General features: G+C 41.8%; 1 protein-coding gene across 1 annotated transcript in view; it reads left to right on the top strand.

Annotated features, from left to right (window-relative positions):
- Nucleotides 1-455: 455 nt before the first annotated feature.
- LOC145089373 (uncharacterized) overlaps nucleotides 456-26,484 on the top strand; it is a 66,912-nt gene continuing 40,883 nt past the window's right edge. Inside the window, exon 1 of the mRNA XM_079027817.1 lies at nucleotides 456-3,715. Coding sequence (XP_078883943.1) covers nucleotides 456-3,715 — 3,260 coding nt within the window. The remainder of the gene's footprint in view (nucleotides 3,716-26,484) is intronic.

The raw sequence follows: 26,484 nt of genomic DNA, 5'->3' as shown, positions 1-26,484 counted from the left end.
GCCGTTTTTTTTCATTCACAAGTCTCATGGACGTTTTTTTTGTGTTCTTTCAAGAGTTACCTTAATTTCTATTTACTAGTTTTAATGAATAATTGGTTGGTTGGCTTGTAACCACCAAATTTGTAATAAAGGCTTCATATAAAGCCAAATTATGCATGGAAAAAGTAATAGACGAATTTTTAAGAAAAAAAACCTTTGTTCAATTGGAATTATTGTTATAATTCACAAATTATCTTGTTAGGACGGGTTCTTGACTTGATACGAACTCAATCCAATAGGTCTTGGATTGTTTTCACCGGTATACAACTTAATAGGTCTTGAGTTGTTACTAATCTATCCATTTCTTTCCATTCATATATCATTTCTGGTTACTATTCCCTATTAATTTACCTAAACACTACCCTACTCACCAAATCAAGCCCATACACGTATCATAAGTGGTATCAGAGCGCATAATGGATTTTGATGATCCGGAGTTCCTACAAAATCTTCGTGAAGCATTAAGAAACATCCAAGAAGGTGGAAATCGAAGGCAACCCCGCCGTGGTGAACATAGGGTTGTGGAAGAATTCAAGGTGTCTGAATTGCCTGAATTTGTTGGTGGAACTGATCCTGAACGCTACTTGGAGTGGGAAAGGAAGATTGAAAGAATGTTTGAGTTCAAAGAAGTGGATGATGAAAAAAGCTGCAAGTATGCCATTCTCAAGCTAAGTGGTGGTGCTTCATTGTGGTTTGAAGGGCTTAAGGCCAAGAGAACCCGTGAAGGCAAAGAAAAAATTTGTTCTTGGCTTTCTCTAAAACGAAAGCTAAGAAAGAGATATGTTCCTTCTACTCATAGAATTGCCACTTACAAGAAGATTGCTGATTTGAGGCAAGGAAAAATGAGTGTTGGAGAATACATTGATGAATTTGAGAAGTTGTCCTTGATGGGGGATATTGAAGAAATTGAAGAACAAAAAATGACTCGTTTTCTAAAAGGGTTGAACTACAACATTGCCAATGTTGTGGAGTTATATCCTTATGCTGATTTTGGAACTCTTTGTGGTTTGTGTTTGAAGTTGGAAGGGCAGGCCAAAGCACGTTATGGTGGGAGTTCAAGTTCAAGTCTCGAAAGTCCCAAGTCAAAGTCGTGGTCCAAGCCCGAGTCTAGCAATAGACAAAATTCTGTTTCTACTCCTTCTGGTTCTAGTAGTGTTCCCGTTGCTCCTAAACTTACTAGTGGTACCAAAGAAACTAGTTTGGCGAAAATTAGATGTTTCAAGTGTCAAGGTTTTGGTCATTACCAAAATGCTTGTCCAAACAAAAGGGTGGTGACTTTAAGGGAGGCCATTGAATGTCGTGAAGAGTTGGAGGAAGAAGAGAGGTTGGCGGGTATTTTTTATGATACACAACAAGAAGAGGAAGAAGAGGAGGAGGTAGAGTATGAAGCACCGGTGTATGATACAGTTTTGGTGCTTAGAACCCTTAAAACTCAAGGGGTTCAAACCGTGGCTGATATGGATCAACGAGACCAATTGTTTCACACCAAATGTTTGGTTAGAGACAAGTGGTGTAGTTTGATTATTGATGGTGGAAGTTGTACTAATGTTGCTTCTAATGAAATGGTGATCAAATTGGGTTTGTCTACTACAAACCACCCAAAACCATATGTTCTTCATTGGTTGGATGATGGAAGCAAAATAAAGGTGACAAAACAGGTTAGAGTTGGTCTAACTATGGGGTCTTATGAAGATGAAGTGTTGTGTGATGTTATTCCTATGGATGCATGTCATATTTTGTTGGGGCGTCCTTGGCAATTTGATAGGGACGTGTTACATAGAGGGAGGAGCAATGAATATGAGTTGAAACACAATAATAAAAAAATTGTGTTAAAACCCATGTCCCCAACGGCCATAAGGTCCATGAATTCTAAACAAGTAAAAAAACCTAATCTTTCTATGTTTGCTAGTGAAAGGGAGGTGGAGCAAGTTCTTGACAAAGGTGATGTTATCTACATGCTTGTGGCCAAAGAGCATGCAAAGGTGGAGAAGATGGTGCATGGAGAAAACGCTATTGCTGATTTGCTTTTGGAGTTTCAAGATGTGTTTCCAAGCGAATTACCACCGGGTTTGCCTCCAATCCGTGGTATCGAACACCAAATTGACCTTATTCCGGGTGCTCCTTTGCCCAATAAAGCCGCCTATAGATGTAATCCGGAGGTGACAAAAGAGTTGCAAAAACAAATTGATGAACTCATGAAAATGGGTTATGTTCGTGAAAGCCTAAGTCCTTGTGCTGTTCCAGTTTTGTTGGTTCCAAAAAAAGATGGTTCTTGGAGGATGTGTGTTGATAGTAGGGTCGTTAATAACATCACCATAAAATACCGATTTCCTATTCCTAGAATTGATGATTTGTTGGACGAGTTGCATGGTTCTATTGTGTTCTCAAAAATTGATTTGAGAAGTGGTTACCATCAAATTCGTATGCGTGAAGGGGATGAATGGAAAACAGCCTTTAAAACTAAACATGGCTTGTATGAATGGACCGTGATGCCTTTCGGTCTAACTAATGCACCTAGCACTTTCATGCGACTAATGAATGAAGTGCTAAAATCTTTTTTGGGCAGGTTTGTGGTTGTGTACCTTGATGATATCTTGGTATATAGCAAGAGCTTGGAGGATCATTTGGTGCACTTAAAACAGGTTTTCGAGACGCTTAGAGCTCAAAAACTCTATGGGAAGCAAGAAAAATGTTCGTTTTTGGTGGAAGAAGTGGCATTTTTGGGTTTTGTGGTGTCAAGAAATGGCGTGTCCGTGGACCCATCCAAGACTGAAGCAATCAAGTCATGGCCTATTCCTACTAATATTTCTGAAGTTAGATCATTTCATGGTCTTGCTTCTTTCTATAGAAGATTTGTTCGTGATTTTAGCACCATTGCAAGTCCCATAACAGGTTGTTTGAAGAAAGGAGTCTTTGCATGGGGAGAAGAAGCTCAAAAGGCATTTGAGAAACTCAAGGCATTGTTGTGTGATGCTCCTATTTTGGCTCTTCCTGATTTTTCTCAACCATTTGAAGTGGAGTGTGATGCAAGTGGAGTTGGTATTGGGGCTGTTTTGATCCAATCCAAACGTCCTATTGCTTATTTTTCTGAAAAGTTGGGTGGTGCTCGTTTGAATTATTGCACTTATGATAAGGAGTTTTATGCTATTGTCCGTGCTTTAGATCATTGGAGTCATTATTTGCGTGCAAATCATTTTATTTTGCATTCTGATCATGAATCCTTAAAGTACATCAATGGGCAACAAAAGTTGAGCACAAGACATGCAAAGTGGGTGGAGTTCTTGCAATCCTTTCATTTCTCATGCAAATACAAGGATGGTAGAAGCAATGTGGTGGCTGATGCACTCTCGAGGCGTTACTCATTGTTGGTGACTTTGGATGTTCGTTTCTTGGGATTTGAAACTCTAAAGGACCATTATCAATCTGATATGGACTTTGGAGATATGTTTTTGAAATGTGCAGGTGGTCCTAATGGTGAATTTGTGATTCAAGATGGCTTTCTATTCAAAGGCAATCGCCTTTGTGTCCCAAAACATGCAATACGGGAGTTGTTGATTCGTGAAGCTCATGGCGGTGGTTTGGCTGGTCATTTTGGCATTACCAAAACTTTGCAGGTGCTTAAAGAACATTTCTTTTGGCCGAAGATGTTGGGGGATGTAACCAACATAGTGGGCAAGTGTGTTACATGTCATATGGCAAAAACAACTTTCAAGCATGGTGTTTACACTCCTTTGCCGGTTCCTATTCGTCCTTGGGAAGATGTGTCCATGGATTTCATTATGGCTTTGCCTAGAAATCAAAGGGGGAAGGATTCCATTATGGTGGTGGTGGATAGGTTTTCAAAAATGGCTCACTTTGTGCCATGTCATAAAACAAATGATGCCTCTAACGTGGCTGATTTGTACTTTAAAGAGGTGGTTCGTTTGCATGGTATTCCTAAAACAATTGTTTCTGATAGGGATTCCAAGTTTCTAAGTTACTTTTGGAACACTTTGTGGAGGAAAGTCGGTACTAAGTTACTTTTTAGTACATCCCATCATCCACAAACGGATGGGCAAACGGAGGTGACTAATAGAACTTTGGGTGCTTTGTTGAGAGGGTTGGTTAGCAAAACTCAAAAAGATTGGGACATCAAACTTGCACATGCTGAATTTGCCTATAATCGTTCTCCTACTTATGCTACAGGTCACTCTCCTTTTGAGGTGGTGTATGGTGTGAATCCTTACATGCCTTTGGATTTGATTCCATTGCCAAAGGATGAATTGGTTCACAAGGATGCTAATGACAAGTTGAAGGCTATGATGAAACTACACCAACAAGTTCGTGAGAAGTTTGAAGCCGTGAATGAGTTGTACAAACAGAAGTCCAACAAGCATAGGAAACCACGTGTCTTTCAAGATGGTGACTTGGTGTGGGTGTATATGAGGAAAGAACGTTTTCCTAACAAAAGGAAAAACAAGTTGATGCCAAGAGCTGAAGGTCCTTACAGAGTGGTGTCACGTGTCAATGATAATGCTTATAAGGTAGATTTGGGAGGAGACCATGGAGTGCATGCTACCTTTAATGTGGGAGATCTTTCACCTTATCTTGATGATGATGGACTTGATGAATTGAGGTCAATTCCTTTCAAAGGGGGAGGGGATGATCCATGCATGGATCATGAAAGCCCAAAATGTGATGGATTAGTGATTACTAGTGGGCTAGAAGGTGGTTTGGGCTCAATGGTTGGGTTGTGCATGGTAACCCACAAATTGAATTAGGGTTGCATGAAGACTAGGGCAACATTTTTAAGGCTCCATAAGTGCTAAAAACGTTACTATTTGCTTCATAAAGCCTCCTAGCCGTTTTTGACACTCTTTGGTGGATTAGGGTTACACTTTAATGCTTATGATGACTCCTTAATGCTTCTTATGGCTCCTTAATGAAGCATAGCCGTTTTTTTTTCATTCACAAGTCTCATGGACGTTTTTTTTGTGTTCTTTCAAGAGTTACCTTAATTTCTATTTACTAGTTTTAATGAATAATTGGTTGGTTGGCTTGTAACCACCAAATTTGTAATAAAGGCTTCATATAAAGCCAAATTATGCATGGAAAAAGTAATAGACGAATTTTTAAGAAAAAAAACCTTTGTTCAATTGGAATTATTGTTATAATTCACAAATTGTCTTGTTAGGACGTGTTCTTGACTTGATACGAACTCAATCCAATAGGTCTTGGATTGTTTTCACCGGTATACAACTTAATAGGTCTTGAGTTGTTACTAATCTATCCATTTCTTTCCATTCATATATCATTTCTGGTTACTATTCCCTATTAATTTACCTAAACACTACCCTACTCACCAAATCAAGCCCATACACGTATCAACTATCACAATGTAGAAGTGATTCATTGGTATAGTTAGATCCTGAACTTGTTCCATGCGATAGCATCTTATTATGTTCTGTTCTGTTATCGTGTATTGATATTGTATTTATGTAAATATATTCCATGTAAGCGTATCTATGTAGAAGTATTCATGTAAGCGTATTGTATTTGTATAGACTCGTGAACTGAACAGACTCTTTGTGTGATTCATTCTACTAGAAGTAATGAATAGCATTCTCCTAAACTATACCTATAATAGTTTACTAATGTTCTAACTGTACTGTCACTGAAAAGACTCATTTATTTACTAAGTTATGCTTATACTTTAAAAACGGAGTTTTGTATAACTATAAAGTAACAAAACCTTTAAAAGAGTTTTGGAATGTATTGACAACTTATAAATAACATGGGTAACATTTTGAAAGATGTTTGTAACAAACATTTACACAATTATCATTGTGTTCAACTTGTATTCCCCCCTTAAAACAGTTAAAATAGTTAAAAGATTCATTACGAGGTATGAACTCACTTATGTGGGTGATTCAAATGGGTATGCGCGTACGGATGAGAAGTTCCATGAATGAAGTCTCGAGACACAATAAGTCCTAATTGACATATAAGGACACATATTGACATGAATATAGTGTTTATAACAACTATATGAAAGGAAACACCTTCCGGGACTAGGAAACATCTTGACCAAATGTTGGAATCACATGTGATTCAACAAAGGAAGATAGAATGGCACTCACATGAGTTTACTACCATGGGTTTACGGCCCAAGGGAGTTTACGGCCATAAACTCATGGTTACTCATGTGTAAGTGCAAGTTTGAAGGCTAGGGGATGATTTAGGGACCTTAGCTCTACCCTAGGATGAGGAAAACCACATTCTTTGGAGTTTTTGAGGTGTTTACAACCCTAATGAGTTTACAACCATAAAATCATGGCCATTTATGTTTATGAGGGTTGTTTAGGGTCCTAAAGGTCATAATGAAGCATCCTAAATTCAAGTCTAAGCCTTAGGAAATGTTTGTGGCATCAAAACACCCCTAACTTGAGTTTTCAGCCCTTGGACCATTTTGGCTTGAGTTTGCGGCCGTAATCACCTATGGGTGATTGTATTTTGATTGTTTTGAGTCCTAAACACATCAAGGTAAAGTGCTAGGCTAGTCTCTTGGCTTAAGGAAGGCATTTAGGGCATTTTGGCACCATAAAATGGAGTTCACGGCCCAAGAACATCCTTGGCCATGAACTCACTTCTAGCCCTTGTTTCTTAATGATTATAAGGTCTAGACATGTCATGGGTAGTTCCATGTTTGGTTCCAAGGTCTATAGGGACATCGGGCACACTTTTGGCACTCAAATTTAGTGTTCACGGTCCAACAGGATCTTGGGCCGTGAACACCATTTCCTTGGTGTTTTTGGATGATTTTTCATGTTATCTAGGCATATATTACACTTTAATACACTCTAGGTTGAAGCACTTACAATTCGGGGTGATCGGGTGAAGATCCTTGAGAGAGAATTCGGGTTTTCTCTAGTTGGAAATGTAAGAAATGAACCCAAAATGGCTAAGTTTTACTTATATAGTCTTGAGGGTTTTTGGTCCCAATATCATTTTTGGACCGTAATATTCCAAACTCTTGAAGTTTTGGGCACTTATTGTTACATAGTAAACCCTAGGGTATCCTCTCTCCTGATATCTTCTGAAGCACTAACTTTAAAACACTCAAACTTATCCCAAAAGCTTGAAAGTTAGCAGAAATAGATTTGACTTCAATTGTAGTGGATGGTTTTACCGAATGGAAATTTTTGGGTTGTCACATCATCCCCCCGTTAGAATGAATTTCGTCCCGAAATTAGCTCTCTTAGCGTTACTACTGGGGTTACGCTCTTCTGATTTGCAGAATACTCACTCGTAGACCTAGCAACTTTGCCCTGGTGTTCTTGATAGGATTCATACTTTGTCCATCTATCATTACCTCATGTACACAAGCCATATATAATTAGGATTAGTAGGACTGTCGGATGTGCGACTCTGCCCTAGGTCCACAACCCAACTGGGAATAGGAGATATGGTGGAAACACACATACTAGATCTGCGTAATCATATTCATATACCACCCTTGCATATATACTAAATAATAATAGGCGGGCTGTATTCGTCCTTAGCCTTTGTGCTCGAACTTGGTCTGCTGGGCGAGTGGTATTTCGTGACGGTGTGCGGACATCTGATGATAAGGCTTCGGAGGACAAACTACTCTTCGCACGAGTACTTCAGGGGTTTAGAATGCGAAAGATAAAATTTTTGATTCAGGTCGGACTTTCGATATGAAAGATGAAAGTTTCAAGAACTTGCCGATCGAGGCGATAGAAACATATGAACTCAGTATGGTGAGGACCACGCCAACTCATGACAAAAGAAAACAATGGACTCTATACTGAACAAAGTTTTGGTCAAATGAAAGAAACGTTTGATAAACGACGATGTATCCATGGTATGATTGGTACTGTACTCTTAGTATGTTCAACAATGTACTCCTTGTAACTGATCTCGTGTTTCCTGTTTTCTATTTGAAGTTAACACTCCTATGTATTTGTCACACCCCGAAAACCAAAGGCGGAAACGTTCCCGGGGTTGACTCCATGTTGTGTATCAATTCCAATGTACATAGTAATCACAGTAAACAACCATTACATTACATATATCTGAAAGTTTACATTTGGTTCAAAAGTAAATTGTACAAAAGTTATACATATATCATATGAACAAAAGAGACGAGTCTTCGGAGCACTCCATCTTCAGCAAAAGATATCGCCGGGTACCTGTCTAACTTGGACCTGAGAATACAAGCGGTTTGAAAATCAGCATAAAGCTGGTGAGTTCATAAGCGGTTTTGTTTTGTGAAAATGTATCGATTTTCTTTAGTTTTCTGAAAAGATTTGATATTCAAGAAAATCCCATATTTTCTTATGTAAAGTAGTTAAGTTATCTTTCATTACAGTTCTGATACAGATATAGCTAACCCCAGGAAAATCCCATATTTTCCTAATTGTAAGATTGATTAGATAGCACATAGTATAGTTTAATTCACAAAACTATAATTTGGACAAACTATAAATAGAAAGTATTTTGAAAACCTTGGGACTACATCCCAAACCAGTTATAAGGTAATTCGATAAAAACCATGGGATCACTATCCCGAAAGTAGATATAGATAGCTCGATAAACCATGGGATCACTATCCCGAAACTAGATATATGATAGATTGATAAAATCATGGGATTATCATCCCGTATAAGATTTAGTTTCAATACCATGGGATTGCCATCCCGAACGAAATATGGACACAAGATCATGGGATTATCATCCCGAACGAGGTATAGACATAAAACCATGGGATTACCATCCCGAACGAGATATAGATTACAAAACCATGGGATTACCATCCCGAACGAGATATAGATTCTAAACGAAATCATAGATGTGAATAAGTTTATATTAATACGTATTGTGAGTCGGGTAACCATACTGATATGACAACGAGACCTCCTTGACGTTAGTCAGACGTCGAATGATATCCAGAATTTGTCACCCCAGGCGTGTCCGCCTAACTGTAGCTAGCAGTTAAGGTGTGGGATTGTCAGTCCTGAATAGATCTATTCACAAACTCTTCGCTCTCTCTCCAGGAGACTCTGGTTACACTTCCGGAGAGGATTTACTTGATCATCCATAAAGGGTAGTGACTATCTCACAAGCTAGTATTAAACTATTCACAGGATTCTCATACGATACCAAACATACAAAGATTTCAAGACATGATACATTTGAAAATAGATACATACAATGAAATTATCTGGCAAAAACATTCGAATGATACAGAGATAAACTGAATCAGACATAGTTTATCTAATAACTTAATACAGATATCAGTACACGATATAAAGAGAAACATAGAACCCCAAATTATTCCCATAATAATTTGATTAGTTTGGTTATTTTCTTAACTAAAATCCATTTAGTTGTAATTGATAAATCTTTCCTTATGCTCAACATAATACATAAGGAGTAAAAGAGTTTATAAGATTGCCATATATTATTTGAAACACATAAATGTTATGATTTGAAAACAGTTTTGGTTTGCTTGTATTCCCCCCATGAAAACAGTTAAAAACAGTGAAAAAGGCGTAGGGGTATGAACTCACCGGACGAGAAGTAGGACGGTTTGAATGCTAAGAGTTGATCCGGGGCTTGTAAATACACGAGGTTCCTAATTATAATGTAAAGATACACATTTGTATCTAATTAGGACTTAGTTTATTTATATGATAGGGACACTTGCTTCAAGTCGCGAAAACACTCCGATACGAGTGTTTGGAAGGACCCGGGTGGCGTTTAAGGATGGGAAATGACACTAGGGACTTGGGACTTGAGTTTACTCCCAATGAGTAAACTTTTAAATGAGTTTACAACCACAAAACACACACATACATGAGTTTACGGCCGTAAACTCATGTGGGTGTGGTTTTGGGTGTTTAAATGGCTTACATGGACATGGAAATGATTCTAGGCTTTGATTTAAATGCATGGAATGGATTAAAATCACTAAAATGATTAATTTAGGGGAGTTTACGGCCTAGCATAGGCTCCTGGCCGTAAACTCCTTAATCTTTATGAAAATGATGCTAAATGGTGCTAGAACAAATCACATGTGATTGGTAAAATTAATCCAAGGCCTAACATGAGTTTGTATGGGATTTTTGGGAGATTTATGGAGTTTACGGCCTATAAGACCCCCCTCATGGCCGTAAACTCTATTATATGATGCTATAATGTGTTTCAAGGTCTAAAACTTGCATGAAAGGACTTCTAAAATTCATCTAAGGGCCTTAGGGGTGTTTAGTTTGCATTCTAACACCAAAAATTTTGGAGTTTACGGCCCAAGAACAGGTCTTGGCCGTAAACTCTTAGAAACCCCATAAATGTTGTGTTTTAGGCCCTCAAAGTATTTTTGGTTGGTCCCTTGATTTATTCCAAGGCTTTTGGTGGTGTTGGATGGCTTTCTAACACCTTAGAATGAGATTTATGCCAAGTTTTATGGAGTTTACGGCCCAAGAACTCTCCTTGGCCGTAAACTCATCTAAGTCCCTCAAAATTAATGTTTCAAGTGTCCAAATGCAAGAATCAAAGTCCTATAATTCATATCTAAGCTGTAGGGGTGATTTGGAAGGGTTTAAAGTCATGAATAACACCATTTTAATGAGTTTACGGCCCAAGCTTATGCCTTGGCCGTAAACTCCTTCAAAGTCCACAAAGTTATAGTTTTAGGTGTTCTAAGTCCATATCTTGAAGTCCCTTAGCCATATCTAAAGTCCATTTGAGTCTAGGAAGGAGTTTAAGGGCTAAAAACCCTTCAAAATGATGTTTACGGCCTAGGCTGCCTCCTGGGCAGTAAACTCACATATATTGCCCAATTTCATGATTAAGTGTCTAATTTGGAAGCTAAACATGCTATAGATTAAGGCTAGGAAGGTACCTTAAGGATTTGAGGCCTTAAATTTGAGTTTTGGACACTTAATCCTTGGATTTAGGAGAGAGGTTAGAGAGAGAGTAGAGAGAGAAGGAAAAAGCTTCAAATGAGTGCTTAAACATGTTTATATAGTTCCTAAAACTTGGACACGGTGAAATTCTACCCGATACCGGCTTTAAACGATGCTTTGGGTCGCACCCGATTGAGTCTCCGTCACCCGACGAGGATATTTCTAAAACTTATGAAATAAATGTTTTGGGCTAAATTCATGAGTTCCAAAATGATTTGGACCCTCATTGAATGAAAATAGATATAAAATTTTAGTTAATTAAGCCCAAAACGATAACGGGACATTTCGATTTCCGACGAGTTATTCGGGTAGAACGGGTTTTCGGCGATGAACAACTTCGGGTTGTTACAGTATTGTACCGCTATGTGCGCATACATACAAATAAAAGTGCTTTATTAACTAAAGGGATACTTTTATACCATAATCCCCCTTGGTACCCCTATCATTGCCCGTCATATACAAGTTGTGAATTATTAAGATGGGCCAGGCAGTCGACTGAGTATCTCTGCCTCAAATCCTCAACCAATTAAGGAAAGGGGACCTAAGCGGAGTCACTCACTCTAAGTCTGCAACATCCTAGTTGCGCACAACCCTGATGTATATGGTGAGCCATAATAGCTTCTCTGACGGATCTTTTTAGTTCTCTTGAATACTGTGACCTATTTCAACATGTGAGTTGTTATAGTTACTTTTAAATTCCATCCCCAAATTTTAATCTTATATGAATATAAATTAATTTTAAAAGTAATAACCATTTTGAAAAAAAGTACCACTACTCGTCGACGACTCCGGGGTAGATTCTCCTACGGTGATCATAAGAATGCGTCCATCCGCTCCTGAGTTCCTTTTTATTGGGCAGTTCCTCTGATGGTGTCCAGTCTCACCACAGCCATAGCAGGCTTGGTTTTCTTCAGTTCCGAGGACTTGGGAGATCGGTTGAGCCGGTGCCCTGCAGTAACGGACTGTGTGTCCCTTTCTATGGCAGTTTAGACACTGCATTTCTTGGCATACTCCAGTGTGGTGAAAGTTACACTTTCCACACTTCGGAAGGTTTCCAGTATAACGACTGGCAGGTGCTGAAGCAGTAGGTGTCATTGCGGCGTACATAGTACTCGCTCGTTGCTCTTGCGAGGTGTCTTGTGGTGTTTGTTTCTCCTTCCTTTTGTTCCCTGACTTCTGATTATAGTCCTCTTCCCTCGATGACTCAGGAATAGGGACTTTTACGTTGTGGCGGACTCCATGATTGATGAGTCGCTGAGCCAAGCGTTTAGCACTATCGAACGTGGCTGGGTTAGAAGACAGCACATTTCCTTGGGTCGGAGCAGTCAGACCCTAAATGTACCTTTCTATCTTCTTGCTCTCTGAGGTAATCATCTTGGGACATAGAGCTGCTAGTTCGATGAAGATCCTTGAGAGAGAATTCGGGTTTTCTCTAGTTGGAAATGTAAGAAATGAATCCAAAATGGCTAAGTTTTACTTATATAGTCTTGAGGGTTTTCGGTTCCAATATCATTTTCGGACCGTAATATTCCAAACTCTTGAAGTTTTGGGCACTTATTGTTACATAATAAACCCTAGGGTATCTTCTCTCCTGATATCTTCTAAAGCACTAACTTTAAAACACTCAAACTTATCCCAAAAGCTTGAAAGTTAGCAGAAACAGATTTGACTTCAATTGTAGTGGATGGTTTTACCGAATGGAAATTTTTTGGGTTGTCACATGGTGATTTAAGGTCTTATTAGTCAAGAGAAAGCATTCTATGTTCAAGTCAAGTCCTTAGGAAGCATTATGGGCACAATATCACCATCTTATAGAGTTTACGGCCTAAGGACCATTTCCTTATGAGTTATGGCCGTAAACTCTATGTGGACTTGGTTTCTTTGAAGCTTAAGGTCCTAAACACTTCAAGGAAGTGATCTAGAATAGTGTTCAAGGCTTAGGAAGGGACTAAGGTGCACTTTGCCCCACTTATAAGGGTTTACGGCCCAAGAACATGCCTTGGCCGTAAATACCTTTGATCTTATGATTTCTTGGTGTTTTCTAAGTGTAAACAAGTTCATAACAAGCTAGGACAAGTCTATTTACAAGATAGAAGCCTGATTGGGTGTTTAAGGTCCAAGAACACTAGTGTGTGTTCTTGGTGTTTCTTGAAGATCTAAACAAACATGATTTTCATGGATGAAATCAATGTATGAAGCTAGTTAATAACGTGTATCAACTAATAAAGGGATAGAACACTTACACTTTTGATGATCTAAGGATGGAAAGTTGGTTGGTACTTGAGAGAGAATGGAGGAAAATCGGCCAAAGAAGTGAAGGAATGAAACAAATGGCCAAAACTTGATCATATAGGGTGAGTTTATGGCCCACATGGAGTTTACGGTCGTAAACTCCAGTGTGGTGGCCGTGAACTCAAGGTCATGGTGTTTTAGTCCTGATCTTTGTACTACAGCTTCAGCAGATAAACCCCAACACTTATCCCTTAAGTGTACAAGGCTCAAAACGCTCAAACAGACTCTAAATTGTGCTAAATGATAGTAGGAATGAGTTTGACTTTCAATGAAGTGTTTGACTGTACAGGATAGAAAATTTTGGGTTGTCACTTTGGATGTAAACGTTTGTATAAGTTTGAATGAAAATGTTTGTAAATGTTCAATGTAAATGTTTGTATATGTTTGAAAACCCCTAGAAAATCCCATATTTCCTACTAGTATAAAAAGTAGTTTTCTGCCAAGACCCGACTGTTTTGAATGTTTGTTTGTCTATAGCTTGCATTAACTTTCAAGTGGAACTATCACTTATGAAAGTAACGGGAAATTTAAGTACTCAGGGATCTTTTAAATTGACAACCTGCTTTACTGATTACCTTAAGACATATCTGTTTTATTAAGGTCATGATGTGATGAATAGTCCCCATACTATACGTTCTCCCTACAAGAGATTCGGGGAACCAAATGCGACTTCAACAACCAAGTTGCTAGTTGTGTAATTCACATTAAAGTAATATGATCATGTATACCCAATTCGTTATCACCTTTTGTTTAGAACAATGCGTTAGTGATCATTGGTATAATGAGATCCTAAAGTGTCCTTGTGTATAGTATTCTCTGTATGTAATTGTATATGATAGTATTCTCTATATGTACTTGTATATGATAGTATTCTCTGTATGTACTTTTATATGATAGTATTCTTTGTTATAGTTTCTCCTAAACTATACCTATTATAGTTTACTAGTAATTTATGTATATGAATAGATGAAAGTATATACCTTTGCTACCCAAAGGTACCGAACTAATTAAATAGTACTTTTATGTCTACATAGGTATACATAATATATAACTAATATTTAGACGACATTCGGACAAATACCCGATATCCTAAGGCCACATCCAAACAAGGAAAAGGAAATAAAGCGAGTTATCAGTCCTAAGTCCTTTACATATTACTTATATAACTATACATATATAGGCATGCATTGGACAATATATATAAGTTTGAAAGAAGTTTTGTAAAGCATTTGAAGAGTTTAATAATAAATATTGATGACTTGATGTCAATTTATAAAGCGATTAAAAGTAGTTTGTTTTGATAACATAGTTTAAAGGATAGATTAAGGGGTATGAACTCACCTGAAGTGAGTGATGCGAATGTAAGATCGGTAAAGAGTGCTAAGTGTCATGTGAAGACTTGAGCACACACGGATCCTATTTCACATATAATGACACATATATGATTACAATTAGTGTTTATAACAACTAATTATGTAATGGAACAACCTCAGGGACTAGGAAACACTTGTACTGAAGTGTTAAACCACATAGGGTTGCATATAGGGGAGTAGGGCCTCATATTGGAGTTTACGGCCCATATGGTAATATACACATGAGTTTACGGCCCATGGGCTTATGGCCCAATGTGTGACAACCTGATAATTTTACACTAAGCAATCGATCCCTATATCTATATTTCACTTGAATTTAGCATCTTGTAATAGTATATTGACTCCGCGCTAGTGTTTTAGGCTTAATATATCATAGATATGGACCTTAGGAAAGATTAGGAAGGGTGTTGCATCACAAAATCCAGCCAAACACACCAAGAGAGGTGTGTGCGGCCGCACACTAGTGTGTGCGGCCAAGCCAGCCGCACACCCAGCAGCAAACCCCTCCAGCCTCACACTCAACCCTATATAAAGTAGAGGACCCCCCCTTCCATTCACTTTTGGCTGCATCCTTTCTCACTCTATACTTTCTCTCTCTAGAAAACCACCCAAGAACACCTAGAAGACTCCCAAAACGTGAAGAACACCATAATTTTACTTGTCATAGAGGTGAAACACTTGAATCCAAGCCTCAAACTCATAATGTTCTTCATGTTCTTCATCCTATGAAGGAGTGCGGCCGCACACCTTCATCAGGCGGCCGCACACACACATAATACCCTCCAAAGTGAGAGTAAGGCCACAAAATCGACACATGGGACACGAAAAAGGAGTGTACGGCCGCATACCCCTGTGTACGGCCGCACACACACCTTGTACGGCCGCACACTCTAGTGTGCAGCCTCACTCACAAGTCTGGCTGCATACCCTAGCCGCACACTCACCTTTATGGCTATATACACACCCTAATACTCATATTTGGCCTTAAACTTGCATAGATCATTGGGTATAGAACATGGGACACTTAGTCTTAGTGATTCCATGCCCTTAGGAAGGATTTCCCCTCATGTTTAGTCATGAAAACACTTTAGCTCTAACTGTAACACCGAAAATTTTAAAATAATTTTTCACAATTTATAAAAACATTTCTCATTAATTTTTCATAAAAAACATCAGGTTTAAATCTCAATTCACATTACACAAAATCCCAAGATCAATGTACATATATCAAAGTCCCCTGCGTGTGTACAGATCAAGCCGCCGCCTTCCCACGGTCATCGCCAGTACCTGAAACAACAACACTAACACTGTAAGCACGAAGCTTAGTGAGTTCCCCAAAATACCACATAAAACACATATTAGCCACTCGAGGCTATAACTCTATGGGTCCGTGCACCCAACTCTGTGAACCCTCAGGTTCTAACTCTAGGAACCTTCCGGTTCCAACTCTGTAATCATGCACAGCATAAATCACATAGAAATAATGCAGTACAACACATAACATACATACACTAACACATAACTCTGATTACCTACTCAAGGTAAAGTATAGTGAGAAGACTCACCTCGCGGATCTCGATGACTCACAAATCCTGAATCCCTCGTGCCCGATCCTCTGAGCTATAATCCTCCTATAACATCATATGTCTCTAATTAACACTTTTTATCTCTAAGGTTGACTATCCCTAAGAAGTCAACACTGGTCAACTCTGGTCAACGGTCAACGGTCAACTTTGACCGGACTCGGCGAGTGCACGAGGGCAACTCGGCGAGTCTAGACGTTTTCACCAACTCTCTAGGATTCCCTTCTTACACGTCGAGTACTCCCCCTGACTCGACGAGTTCCACCTGGAAGAATCGCGGGGCCACCCCGACTCAACTCGCCGAGTCTCAAGAAAGACTCGGCGAGTCCCAGCTCGACTCAGACCACTTGACAACCCTCTCTAACTCGCCTTGACTCACTGAGTCAATACATGACTCGACTGGACCACTCACTGGTCGGTCCAAGGCAATCTTCAAGCTACTCGCCGAGTCTGCTCATCGGACTCGGCGAGTCCATGCCATGCAATCACTCAAACTTGCTTCTAAGGTCAGATCTGTTCCAACAACTCATAGATCTGGCCTTCCTAGAATGATTCACCACGTAAAGCCCCAGACTTTGTGCATAAACAACCTCTATACAATCATATATGAAGAATCATCAACAAATCCCACCACTCAAGGTCATAACCTCCATTGTTCTATAAAAAGCTTGATGAATGAGGCTCTCTGGACCTCTATGGATCCAGATCCGAAGTCTCATCACTAGCAAGGGACTATTTGGCCGTCCAATCAACTCAACCAGGTCACAAGAAACCCTAAAATCAATTATACTTCACAAAACAGGAGATGAGCCGAAATCATACCTTTAGATTGAAGGGGTAAGCTTCAAATCCACCGAATAGCAGTCCCCTTTGCCTCCTCTTGGCTAGAGCCTCCCTCTTCTTTGCTAAACAACACACAAATGTCAAGAAATGCTTCCTTTCTCTCTCAAATCGCTAAAGCACTCTAGGGTTTCTCTCTATGGACTGTTGGGTGCAAATGACGGCCATAAGGCCCTTTAAATAGGTCCCAAACCCGGGAAATTAGGGTTTCATTAAATAGCGTGGACTCGCCGAGTCCATATCCTGGACTCGCCGAGTCCAGACGAATCCCGCGTCCAGAATCGCGACCCTACTCGGCGAGTCTGAGCTCCAACTCGCCGAGTCCCCTCTCAAAACACCAAAAAAAATCAAAACAATAAAATACCTGGAAATCCGGGCTGTTACAACTCTCCCCCACTAGAACTAGACTTCGCCCTCGAAGTCTCGCTCTGAAAATAGCTCTGGATGCTGCTCCCGCATCTCGCGCTCCGGCTCCCAGGTCATCTCTGATCCCTTCCGGTGTTGCCACTGAACCAACACCAGAGGTACCTCCTTGTTCCTCAGTACCTTGATCTTCCGATCTCTGATGGCTACTGGTCTCTCGGCATAATTCAAGCTCGCATCCACCTGAATATCCTCTAATGGAACTACTGCCGACTCATCGGCAATACATTTCCTCAATTGCGACACATGAAAAGTGTCGTGGATTTGCCCCAACTCTGCTGGCAATTCCAAACGATAGGCTACCCGGCCTACCCTTGCAATCACGCGAAATGGCCCAATATGTCGGGGCCCCAACTTGCCCCTCTTCCTGAATCGAATCACTCCTTTCCAAGGAGAGACCTTCAGGAGAACGAAGTCGCCGACCTGAAACTCAAGCTCGGACCGGCGTCTGTCTGCGTAACTCTTCTGTCGGCTCTGGGCGGTCAATAACCTCTGTCTGACCTGCTGAATCTGCTTTGTCGTCTGAAGCACGATCTCTGTACTGCCCATCACTCTCTGCCCAACCTCTCCCCAGCAAATGGGGGTCCGACACCTCCTACCATACAACAGCTCAAAGGGTGGCATACCAATGCTCGAATGATGGCTGTTGTTGTAGGAAAACTCTGCCAAGGGTAAATACGCATCCCAGCTACCCCCGAAATCCAACACACATGCTCGAAGCATGTTCTCAAGCGTCTGAATCGTCCGCTCACTCTGACCGTCTGTCTGCGGATGATATGCGGTACTAAAATGCAATCTAGTACCCAACTCCTCATGAAATTTCTTCCAGAATCTGGAAGTGAAGCGCACATCACGGTCTGAAACAATCGAGATCGGCACCCCATGCCGAGATACCACTTCTCTCACATACAACTCCGCCAACTTCTCCGCTGAAGAACTCTCACTGATGGCAAGAAAGTGAGCGCTCTTCGTCAACCTATCCACAATCACCCAAATTGCATCAACTCCTCTGGCCGTCCTCGGCAATTTGGTGATGAAATCCATAGTGATCTATTCCCACTTCCATTCGGGAACCTCCAATGGCTGCAACTTGCCATGCGGCCTCTGGTGCTCGGCCTTAACCCTACGGCAGGTCAAGCACCTCTCAACGAACCATGCGACGTCTCTCTTCATACAGGGCCACCAATACTCTTTCCTCAAATCCAAATACATCTTCGTAGCCCCCGGATGGATCGAAAATTTCGACCGATGAGCCTCCTCCATCAAAGAAGTGCGCGTACCACCCACAAACGGTACCCAAATCCGACCCTGAAAAGTCATAAGCCCTCTCCCATCTGTAACGAATTCTGAAACCAAACCAACGACCCGTTCCCTCTTCTGCATCTCCGGCTGCACAGCCTCGGCCTGTGCCCCACGAATGGCATCCAATACCGGAGCTATCATGGTCAATCTCAAACATACATCTCGCAATGGAGTGCTCTCCGCCTTGCGGCTCAACGCATCGGCCACCACGTTGGCCTTGCCCGGGTGGTACAGGATCTCACAATCATAATCCTTGACCACATCTAACCACCTCCTCTGACGCATATTTAGATTGGGCTGATCCATCAAGTACTTCAAGCTCTTATGGTCCGTGTATATCGTACATCGAACCCCATATAAGTAGTGGCGCCAAATCTTGAGGGCGAACACTACTGCCCCCAACTCTAGATCATGCGTGGGATATCTCGTCTCATGAGGCTTCAGCTGCCTCGATGCATATGCTATCACATGACCCCTCTGCATCAACACCGCACCCAACCCCAAAATCGATGCATCACAATATACTACAAAATCCTCCATCCCTTCCGGGAGAGCTAATACCGGGGCTTCGCACAACCTCTGGCGAAGTGTCTCAAAGGAGGTCTGCTGCTCGGGACCCCATGAGAATGCAACACCCTTCCGGGTCAATCTGGTGAGCGGCACTGCGATCTTGGAGAAATCCTTGATAAATCTCCGATAATACCCTGCTAATCCAAGGAAGCTCCTGATCTCAGAGAGTGACTTTGGCACCTCCCAACTCATCACCGCCTCAACCTTGGCCGGATCGACCAGAATCCCTTCCTGGTTAACGAGATGTCCTAGAAACTGGACCTCCCATAACCAGAAATCACACTTGGAGAACTTTGCATAAAGCTTCTCCGATCTCAATACCTCAAGGACCTCCCTCAAATGCTCCTCATGCTGCTCTCTATATCTCGAATACACCAGAATATCATCGATAAATACAATCACCGACCGATCCAACATCGGCCTGCATACCCTGTTCATGAGATCCATGAACACCGCCGGGGCATTGGTGAGCCCAAAAGGCATCACCAAAAACTCATAATGCCCATATCGCGTCCTGAATGCTGTCTTCTGGACGTCCTCATCCCGCACTCTCACCTGATGATATCCCGACCTCAAGTCGATCTTGGAAAACCAAGATGCTCCCTGCAGCTGATCAAATAAATCGTCGATCCTCGGCAACGGGTAACGATTCTTGACCGTCAGCTTGTTCAACTCCCGGTAATCAATACACATCCGGTGTGAACCATCCTTCTTCTTGACGAACAGAATAGGTGCTCCCCACGGCGAGCTGCTCGGCCGAATGAATCCCTTCCCCAGCAACTCCTGAAGCTGCGAGGATAACTCTTGCATCTCTGGAGGTGCAAGACGATAAGGCACCTTAGCTATAGGCGCAGCCCCCGGAACCAAATCAATACCAAACTCCACTTGCCTCACAGGAGGTACTCCCGGCAGCTCCTCGGGAAAGACATCTGGAAACTCACGCACCACCGGTACCTCCCCAACTGAACTCGGTCTCTCGGAAGTCGCTCGTGTATCCATCACATACGCCACAAAACCCTTACAGCCCTGCTGTAGACACTGCCTCGCCCTAGCGGCCGAACAAAAGGCTGATCCCGAACGTGTACCCTCGCCGTACACCGAAAGAACTCCCCCACTAGGGTCTCGTATAGTCACCAGCTGACGCTCACAGTCGATAACCGCGCCGAATCGGCTCAACCAGTCCATGCCCACAATGACACAAACATCACCCATCGCAATAGGAATCAGATCAATCGGAAACTCAACCCCGAAAATCTCTAACACACATCCCTGGAAAACCTCCGTGGCACAAATCACTCTATCGTCAGCTATGGAAACTCTCAGAGGCCGACTCAATGCCTCACGACTAACACTGATATGCTGACCAAAGGCCAAAGATACAAAAGACCGACTCGCACCCGAGTCAAATAACACTAAAGCAGGTACGGAGTTCACAAGAAAGGTACCTACGCATAACATAATATAAGCATAACATCATATATCAAAAATAAATACACGAAAGGAAACATACCAGCCACAACATCGGGCGCAGCGCGGACCTCCTCCGCAGTCAACTGGAAGGCTCTCCCTCGGGCTCTCGGCGCCTCGGCCTTCACAGGCCGACTCTCTGTAGCTCTGATGGCGGCAGGAGCAGACCCCTGAGATGCTCCGCGCAACTGCGGACACTCGGCCTTCCGGTGTCCGGTCTGGTTGCAGTGAAAGCACACTGCAAACCCCTTGGGGCAGTCCTTGGCCATGTGCCCCTCCTTGCCACATTTGTAGCAAGACCCCGCTCGGCAAACTCCGTCATGACCCTTGCCGCACTTTCCGCAAGTGCGGCCCTTCTGGCTCCCTGGTCTGGGATCAGCAGGCTTGGCCCGCTTGGCGGCCGGCTGCGACAGTGCCGGTCGCCGATCCCTCCCCTGAGACTCCGCCTCCTCCCTGGCCTGAGTCTCAAGCTCAATCTCCCTCTTCCGGGCATTTGCCTGAAGCTCGGCAAATGTCCGGTACGAGGAGTTCGCAGCGAACTCCCGAATATCCCGCCTCAAGATGCTCAAGTAGCGGCTCATACGTGCCTGCTCAGTGGACACGTGCTCAGGGCAGAACATCGCCCTCTCGTGGAACATCCTCGTGATCGCTGTAACAGACTCAGTACCCTGCTTGAGGGTCAGAAACTCCTGTGCTAAACGCTCCCTCTCAACCTGGGGAACGTACTCATCCCGAAACATGGTGGTGAACCTCTCCCAGGTCACCGCAGAAATCTCAGCAGGCGTATATTGCGCCGTCACGAACTTCCACCAGTCCTTCGCTCCCAAGCGAAGCTGGTTCAGCGCGAACCGGACCTTCAAATGCTCAGGAGACGAGCAAGTGAAGAAACACCCCTCAATATCAGATATCCACCTCATAGCTGTCACCGGATCCTGAGTACCATCAAACTCCGGTGGTTTTGTGTTGCTGAACTCACGGAACAGCAACGCATCCCCACCCTGCGGCCTCGCAGCAGCAATCGCTGCGGTAGCCGCTGCATCCGCAGCCTCAGAAAGAGCGGCATAACGCTCATCAAACGTCTCAATCAATGTGGTCTTTATAGACCCAAACATCTCCGGTATCTCTGCCCTGATGGCCGCAACCACCTCCTCCTGAATGATCCGGCGGATCTCCTCCTCACTGGTACCACTGCTCTCGGGCATCAAACGAGTCCTCACCATGATCTACCTCTGAAATACAACATACGATAAATTAGAATCCATACGAGTATGCTCACACTCGTCAACTCTTTCCTCCTCGATTCTTGGCATTCCAAAGATTCTGACTTGGGCTGCACACCGCCCCGGTGCTTCCAGTAGTACGGGTCCAATACTACTGTCCGCACCGCACCGGAATACACCCCAAGTCCTTCTCTTTGGATCCCAGGTCTCAAGTACTCTATCATGCATAGACCACTCTCTAATAGATCTCTCATAAGCCCCTCGCTGCTACCTACTCACTCTCAAGCATCTCATAGCAGCTCACATCTCCCTAGGCTAAGGCATCACAAATCAGGCCACTCTAGTCCTAATAGTAATACCTAGCCTACTCTAGCATGCGGATACACCATATCAATATCACATAATATATAAAGGTATTTTGGGAAATCACCGTCCGGGCGCTGACTGATCGTACACACATCTCTTGCTCTGCGCTTTTCAAAAAAAATCTTTTACTCTTTTTGAAAATACATTTTAAATCCTCAGTTTGAGTTCAAATACGCCCGAAGGTGCACTCGAATCCCTCAAACCAAGGCTCTGATACCAACTTGTAACACCGAAAATTTTTAAAATAATTTTTCACAATTTATAAAAAACATTTCTCATTAATTTTTTCATAAAAACATCAGGTTTAAATCCCAATTCACATTACACAAAATCCCAAGATCAATGTAAATATATCAAAGTCCCCTGCGTGTGTACAGATCAAGCCGGCGCCTTCCCACGGTCATCGCCAGTACCTGAAACAACAACACTAACACTGTAAGCACGAAGCTTAGTGAGTTCCCCAAAATACCACATAAAACACATATTAGCCACTCGAGGCTATAACTCTATGGGTCCGTGCACCCAACTCTGTGAACCCTCAGGTTCTAACTCTAGGAACCTTCCGGTTCCAACTCTGTAATCATGCACAGCATAAATCACATAGAAATAATGCAGTACAACACATAACATACACATAACATACATACACTAACACATAACTCTGATTACCTACTCAAGGTAAAGTATAGTGAGAAGACTCACCTCGCGGATCTCGATGACTCACAAATCCTGAATCCCTCGTGCCCGATCCTCTGAGCTATAATCCTCCTATGTCTCTAATTAACACTTTTTATCTCTAAGGTTGACTATCCCTAAGAAGTCAACACAGGTCAACTCTGGTCAACGGTCAACGGTCAACTTTGACCGGACTCGGCGAGTGCACGAGGGCAACTCGGCGAGTCTAGACGTTTTCACCAACTCTCTAGGATTCCCTTCTTACACGTCGAGTACTCCCCCTGACTCGACGAGTTCCACCTGGAAGAATTGCGGGGCCACCCCGACTCAACTCGCCGAGTCTCAAGAACGACTCGGCGAGTCCCAACTCGACTCAGACCACTTGACAACCCTCTCTAACTCGCCCTGACTCACTGAGTCAATACATGACTCGACTGGACCACTCACTGGTCGGTCCAAGGCAATCTTCAAGCTACTCGCCGAGTCTGCTCATCGGACTCGGCGAGTCCATGCCATGCAATCACTCAAACTTGCTTCTAAGGTCAGATATGTTCCAACAACTCATAGATCTGGCCTTCCTAGAATGATTCACCACGTAAAGCCCCAGACTTTGTGCATAAACAACCTCTATACAACCATATATGAAGAATCATCAACAAATCCCACTACTCAAGGTCATAACCTCCATTGTTCTATAAAAAGCTTGATGAATGAGGCTCTCTGGACCTCTATGGATCCAGATCCGAAGTCTCATCACTAGCAAGGGACTATTTGGCCGTCCAATCAACTCAACTAGGTCACAAGAAACCCTAAAATCAATTATACTTCACAAAACAGGAGATGAGCCGAAATCATACCTTTAGATTGAAGGGCTAAGCTTCAAATCCACCGAATAGCAGTCCCTTTTGCCTCCTCTTGGCTAGAGCCTCCCTCTTCTTTGCTAAACAACACACAAATGTCAAGAAATGCTTCCTTTCTCTCTCAAATCGCTAAAGCACTCTAGGGTTTCTCTCTATGGACTGTTGGGTGCAAATGATGGCCATAAGGCCCTTTTAAATAGGTCCCAAACCCGAGAAATTAGGGTTTCATTAAATAGCGTGGACTCGCCGAGTCCATATCCTGGACTCGCCGAGTCCAGACGAATCCCGCGTCTAGAATCGCGACCCTACTCGGCGAGTCTGAGCTCTAACTCGCCGTGTCCCCTCTCAAAACACCAAAAAAAATCAAAACAATAAAATACCTGGAAATCCGGGCTGTTACACTAACTTATATATGTGTCACCGTATGATTAATAGGGGCTGCTTGCGTTCAAAACCTCCATTGACACTCATCAGCTATACGAATTGCAAACTTGAACCCTACAGTAAACGGTGAGTTCATACCCCTTAATGAACCTTTCAAATGTTTCCATATGTTTTAGGGGGAGGATACAAGTCAAATATACATTTTTATGAAAACCAATCACATGTGATTTACTATCCGTAGTTCAAATCACATGTGATTTATCACTATGCTTATTAAAAGAACTTTACGCTTTCAAAACTACTTTGGAAAAATAAACTATTTTCTAAATGCTTTCTTTGGTCAAGATTTTTTTTATTAAATTACTTTTCTTATAAAATGTATCTACACTAATATATTTATATAAGTAAGACTTGAAGGACTTAGGACCGATAAATCGCCTTATTTCCTGTTCTTGTTTGATGTGGGCTTAGGGTATTTGTTATCCGTACGACTGTCGTTGATTTCTTAGTTATATATCATGTATATTGGTGTTAGATACGAGCATTTTCATCTCATTCGATGCCTGTATTACTTAATTGCCAAGAACCATATACACTAAGTTAACTATAATAGGTATAGTTAAGGTCACTACTACTTGTTACTGCTACTACCGTACATACTATAATTCATACTATTACAAAACGATACACGAATAAGAGAACACACTATGAACTACATAAAAGACTACTACACTATATTACAAGAGAAAGCACTAATCCGGAAGATAACACACTAACTCTCTACAAGATACTCTACGCGCTACACACTATGACCAGAGCTTTCCAGAAGGAAGGTGATGCTACATGTATAGATCTATACGGGGCAGACACTATTAGATCCCGACTGTTAACTTCAGTCCGAGCCGAGCAGGCCCAGGGATGGCACTACCTCACTACGTTGTGTATAACCGGGAAGGTCATGGGATCCTCTATTACTCACACTATAGGTCACATACAAGGAATACACTATATCCACACTAAAATACTAAGACTAAAGTCTCAGTTAATATCTCGAAGTAAATAAGTATCTATTACTAATGGAAGTTCGCACCACTGTCACTGTCAGCAGACATAACTTTTCTTCTATCTACACTACATACTGGAGATTTAGTACCACACTTTTACAACAAACAGTTCTCAATGATAAAAATTACATGCAACCTAGAGTTTTTCACTTATGATGTATTTTCTGGAAAATATAGGATTTTCTAGAGTTTTCTACTGATTATAAGTGTAAATTGCAGCTTTTCACACTATATGTTCTAATACATTTTATATATTAACCACACTAAATTCTTATGAACTCACCAGCTTTATGCTTATACTCGTTTTCAAAATAACTTGTATCCTCAGGTCAAAGATAGACAGGTACAGGTGTAGCATTTTAGAGAAGATGGAGCATACAAGATCCATCCCTTACTTTTGTTATACTTTTGGTGTCTATTGAAACTTTACAGAACACACTTGTAATTAAACTCACTATGTAAATGAAATGGTTGTATGTTTCTTGTTTTTACTATTATGCAATTGTGATGATACCGTACATGACGTCCTCCACCCCGAAACGTATTCTGCCGTTATCGATTTTGGGGTGTGACAGATTGGTATCAGAGCCATTTTTTATAGTGAATCAAGTATATCAACCTATAAAAGATATACGAACTATAAACACTTCGGGACTAAAACACTCTGACCAAGAATATATACTGTTAAGTATTTAAAAGATTTAACTAAGTATATATACACACACCTCTGTAAAACACAAAAGTCAGTATCGCACTAGAATAGAACAAAATTATTAAGATTGTTGGACAACACAATTGGGCTTAGGGACATATAGTCACATCTGGGGGGATGTAACTACATTTTCTTGGGAGTGACTAGCATGTGCCTAAGTTTGGTTGTAGTGTTGTAACAAGTCTAAAACTTACCAACACTACCACAATAACGTTAGCATAAGAATACTATAGGAGTATTCTGTGCCGCTAAAACATACATATGTAAGAAACTAAAAAGGGTCGTTACTGGTGGAGCAATAATTGCTAAATGGATACTTTCCAGTTACCTGTGATTAGGGCGTT

Source organism: Lactuca serriola, chromosome 2 (genome assembly GCF_051521515.1).
Source record: "Lactuca serriola cultivar US96UC23 chromosome 2, Lser_US96UC23_V15, whole genome shotgun sequence".
Taxonomy (NCBI): Eukaryota; Viridiplantae; Streptophyta; class Magnoliopsida; order Asterales; family Asteraceae; genus Lactuca; species Lactuca serriola.
This window is presented reverse-complemented; position numbering and strand designations above follow the sequence as displayed.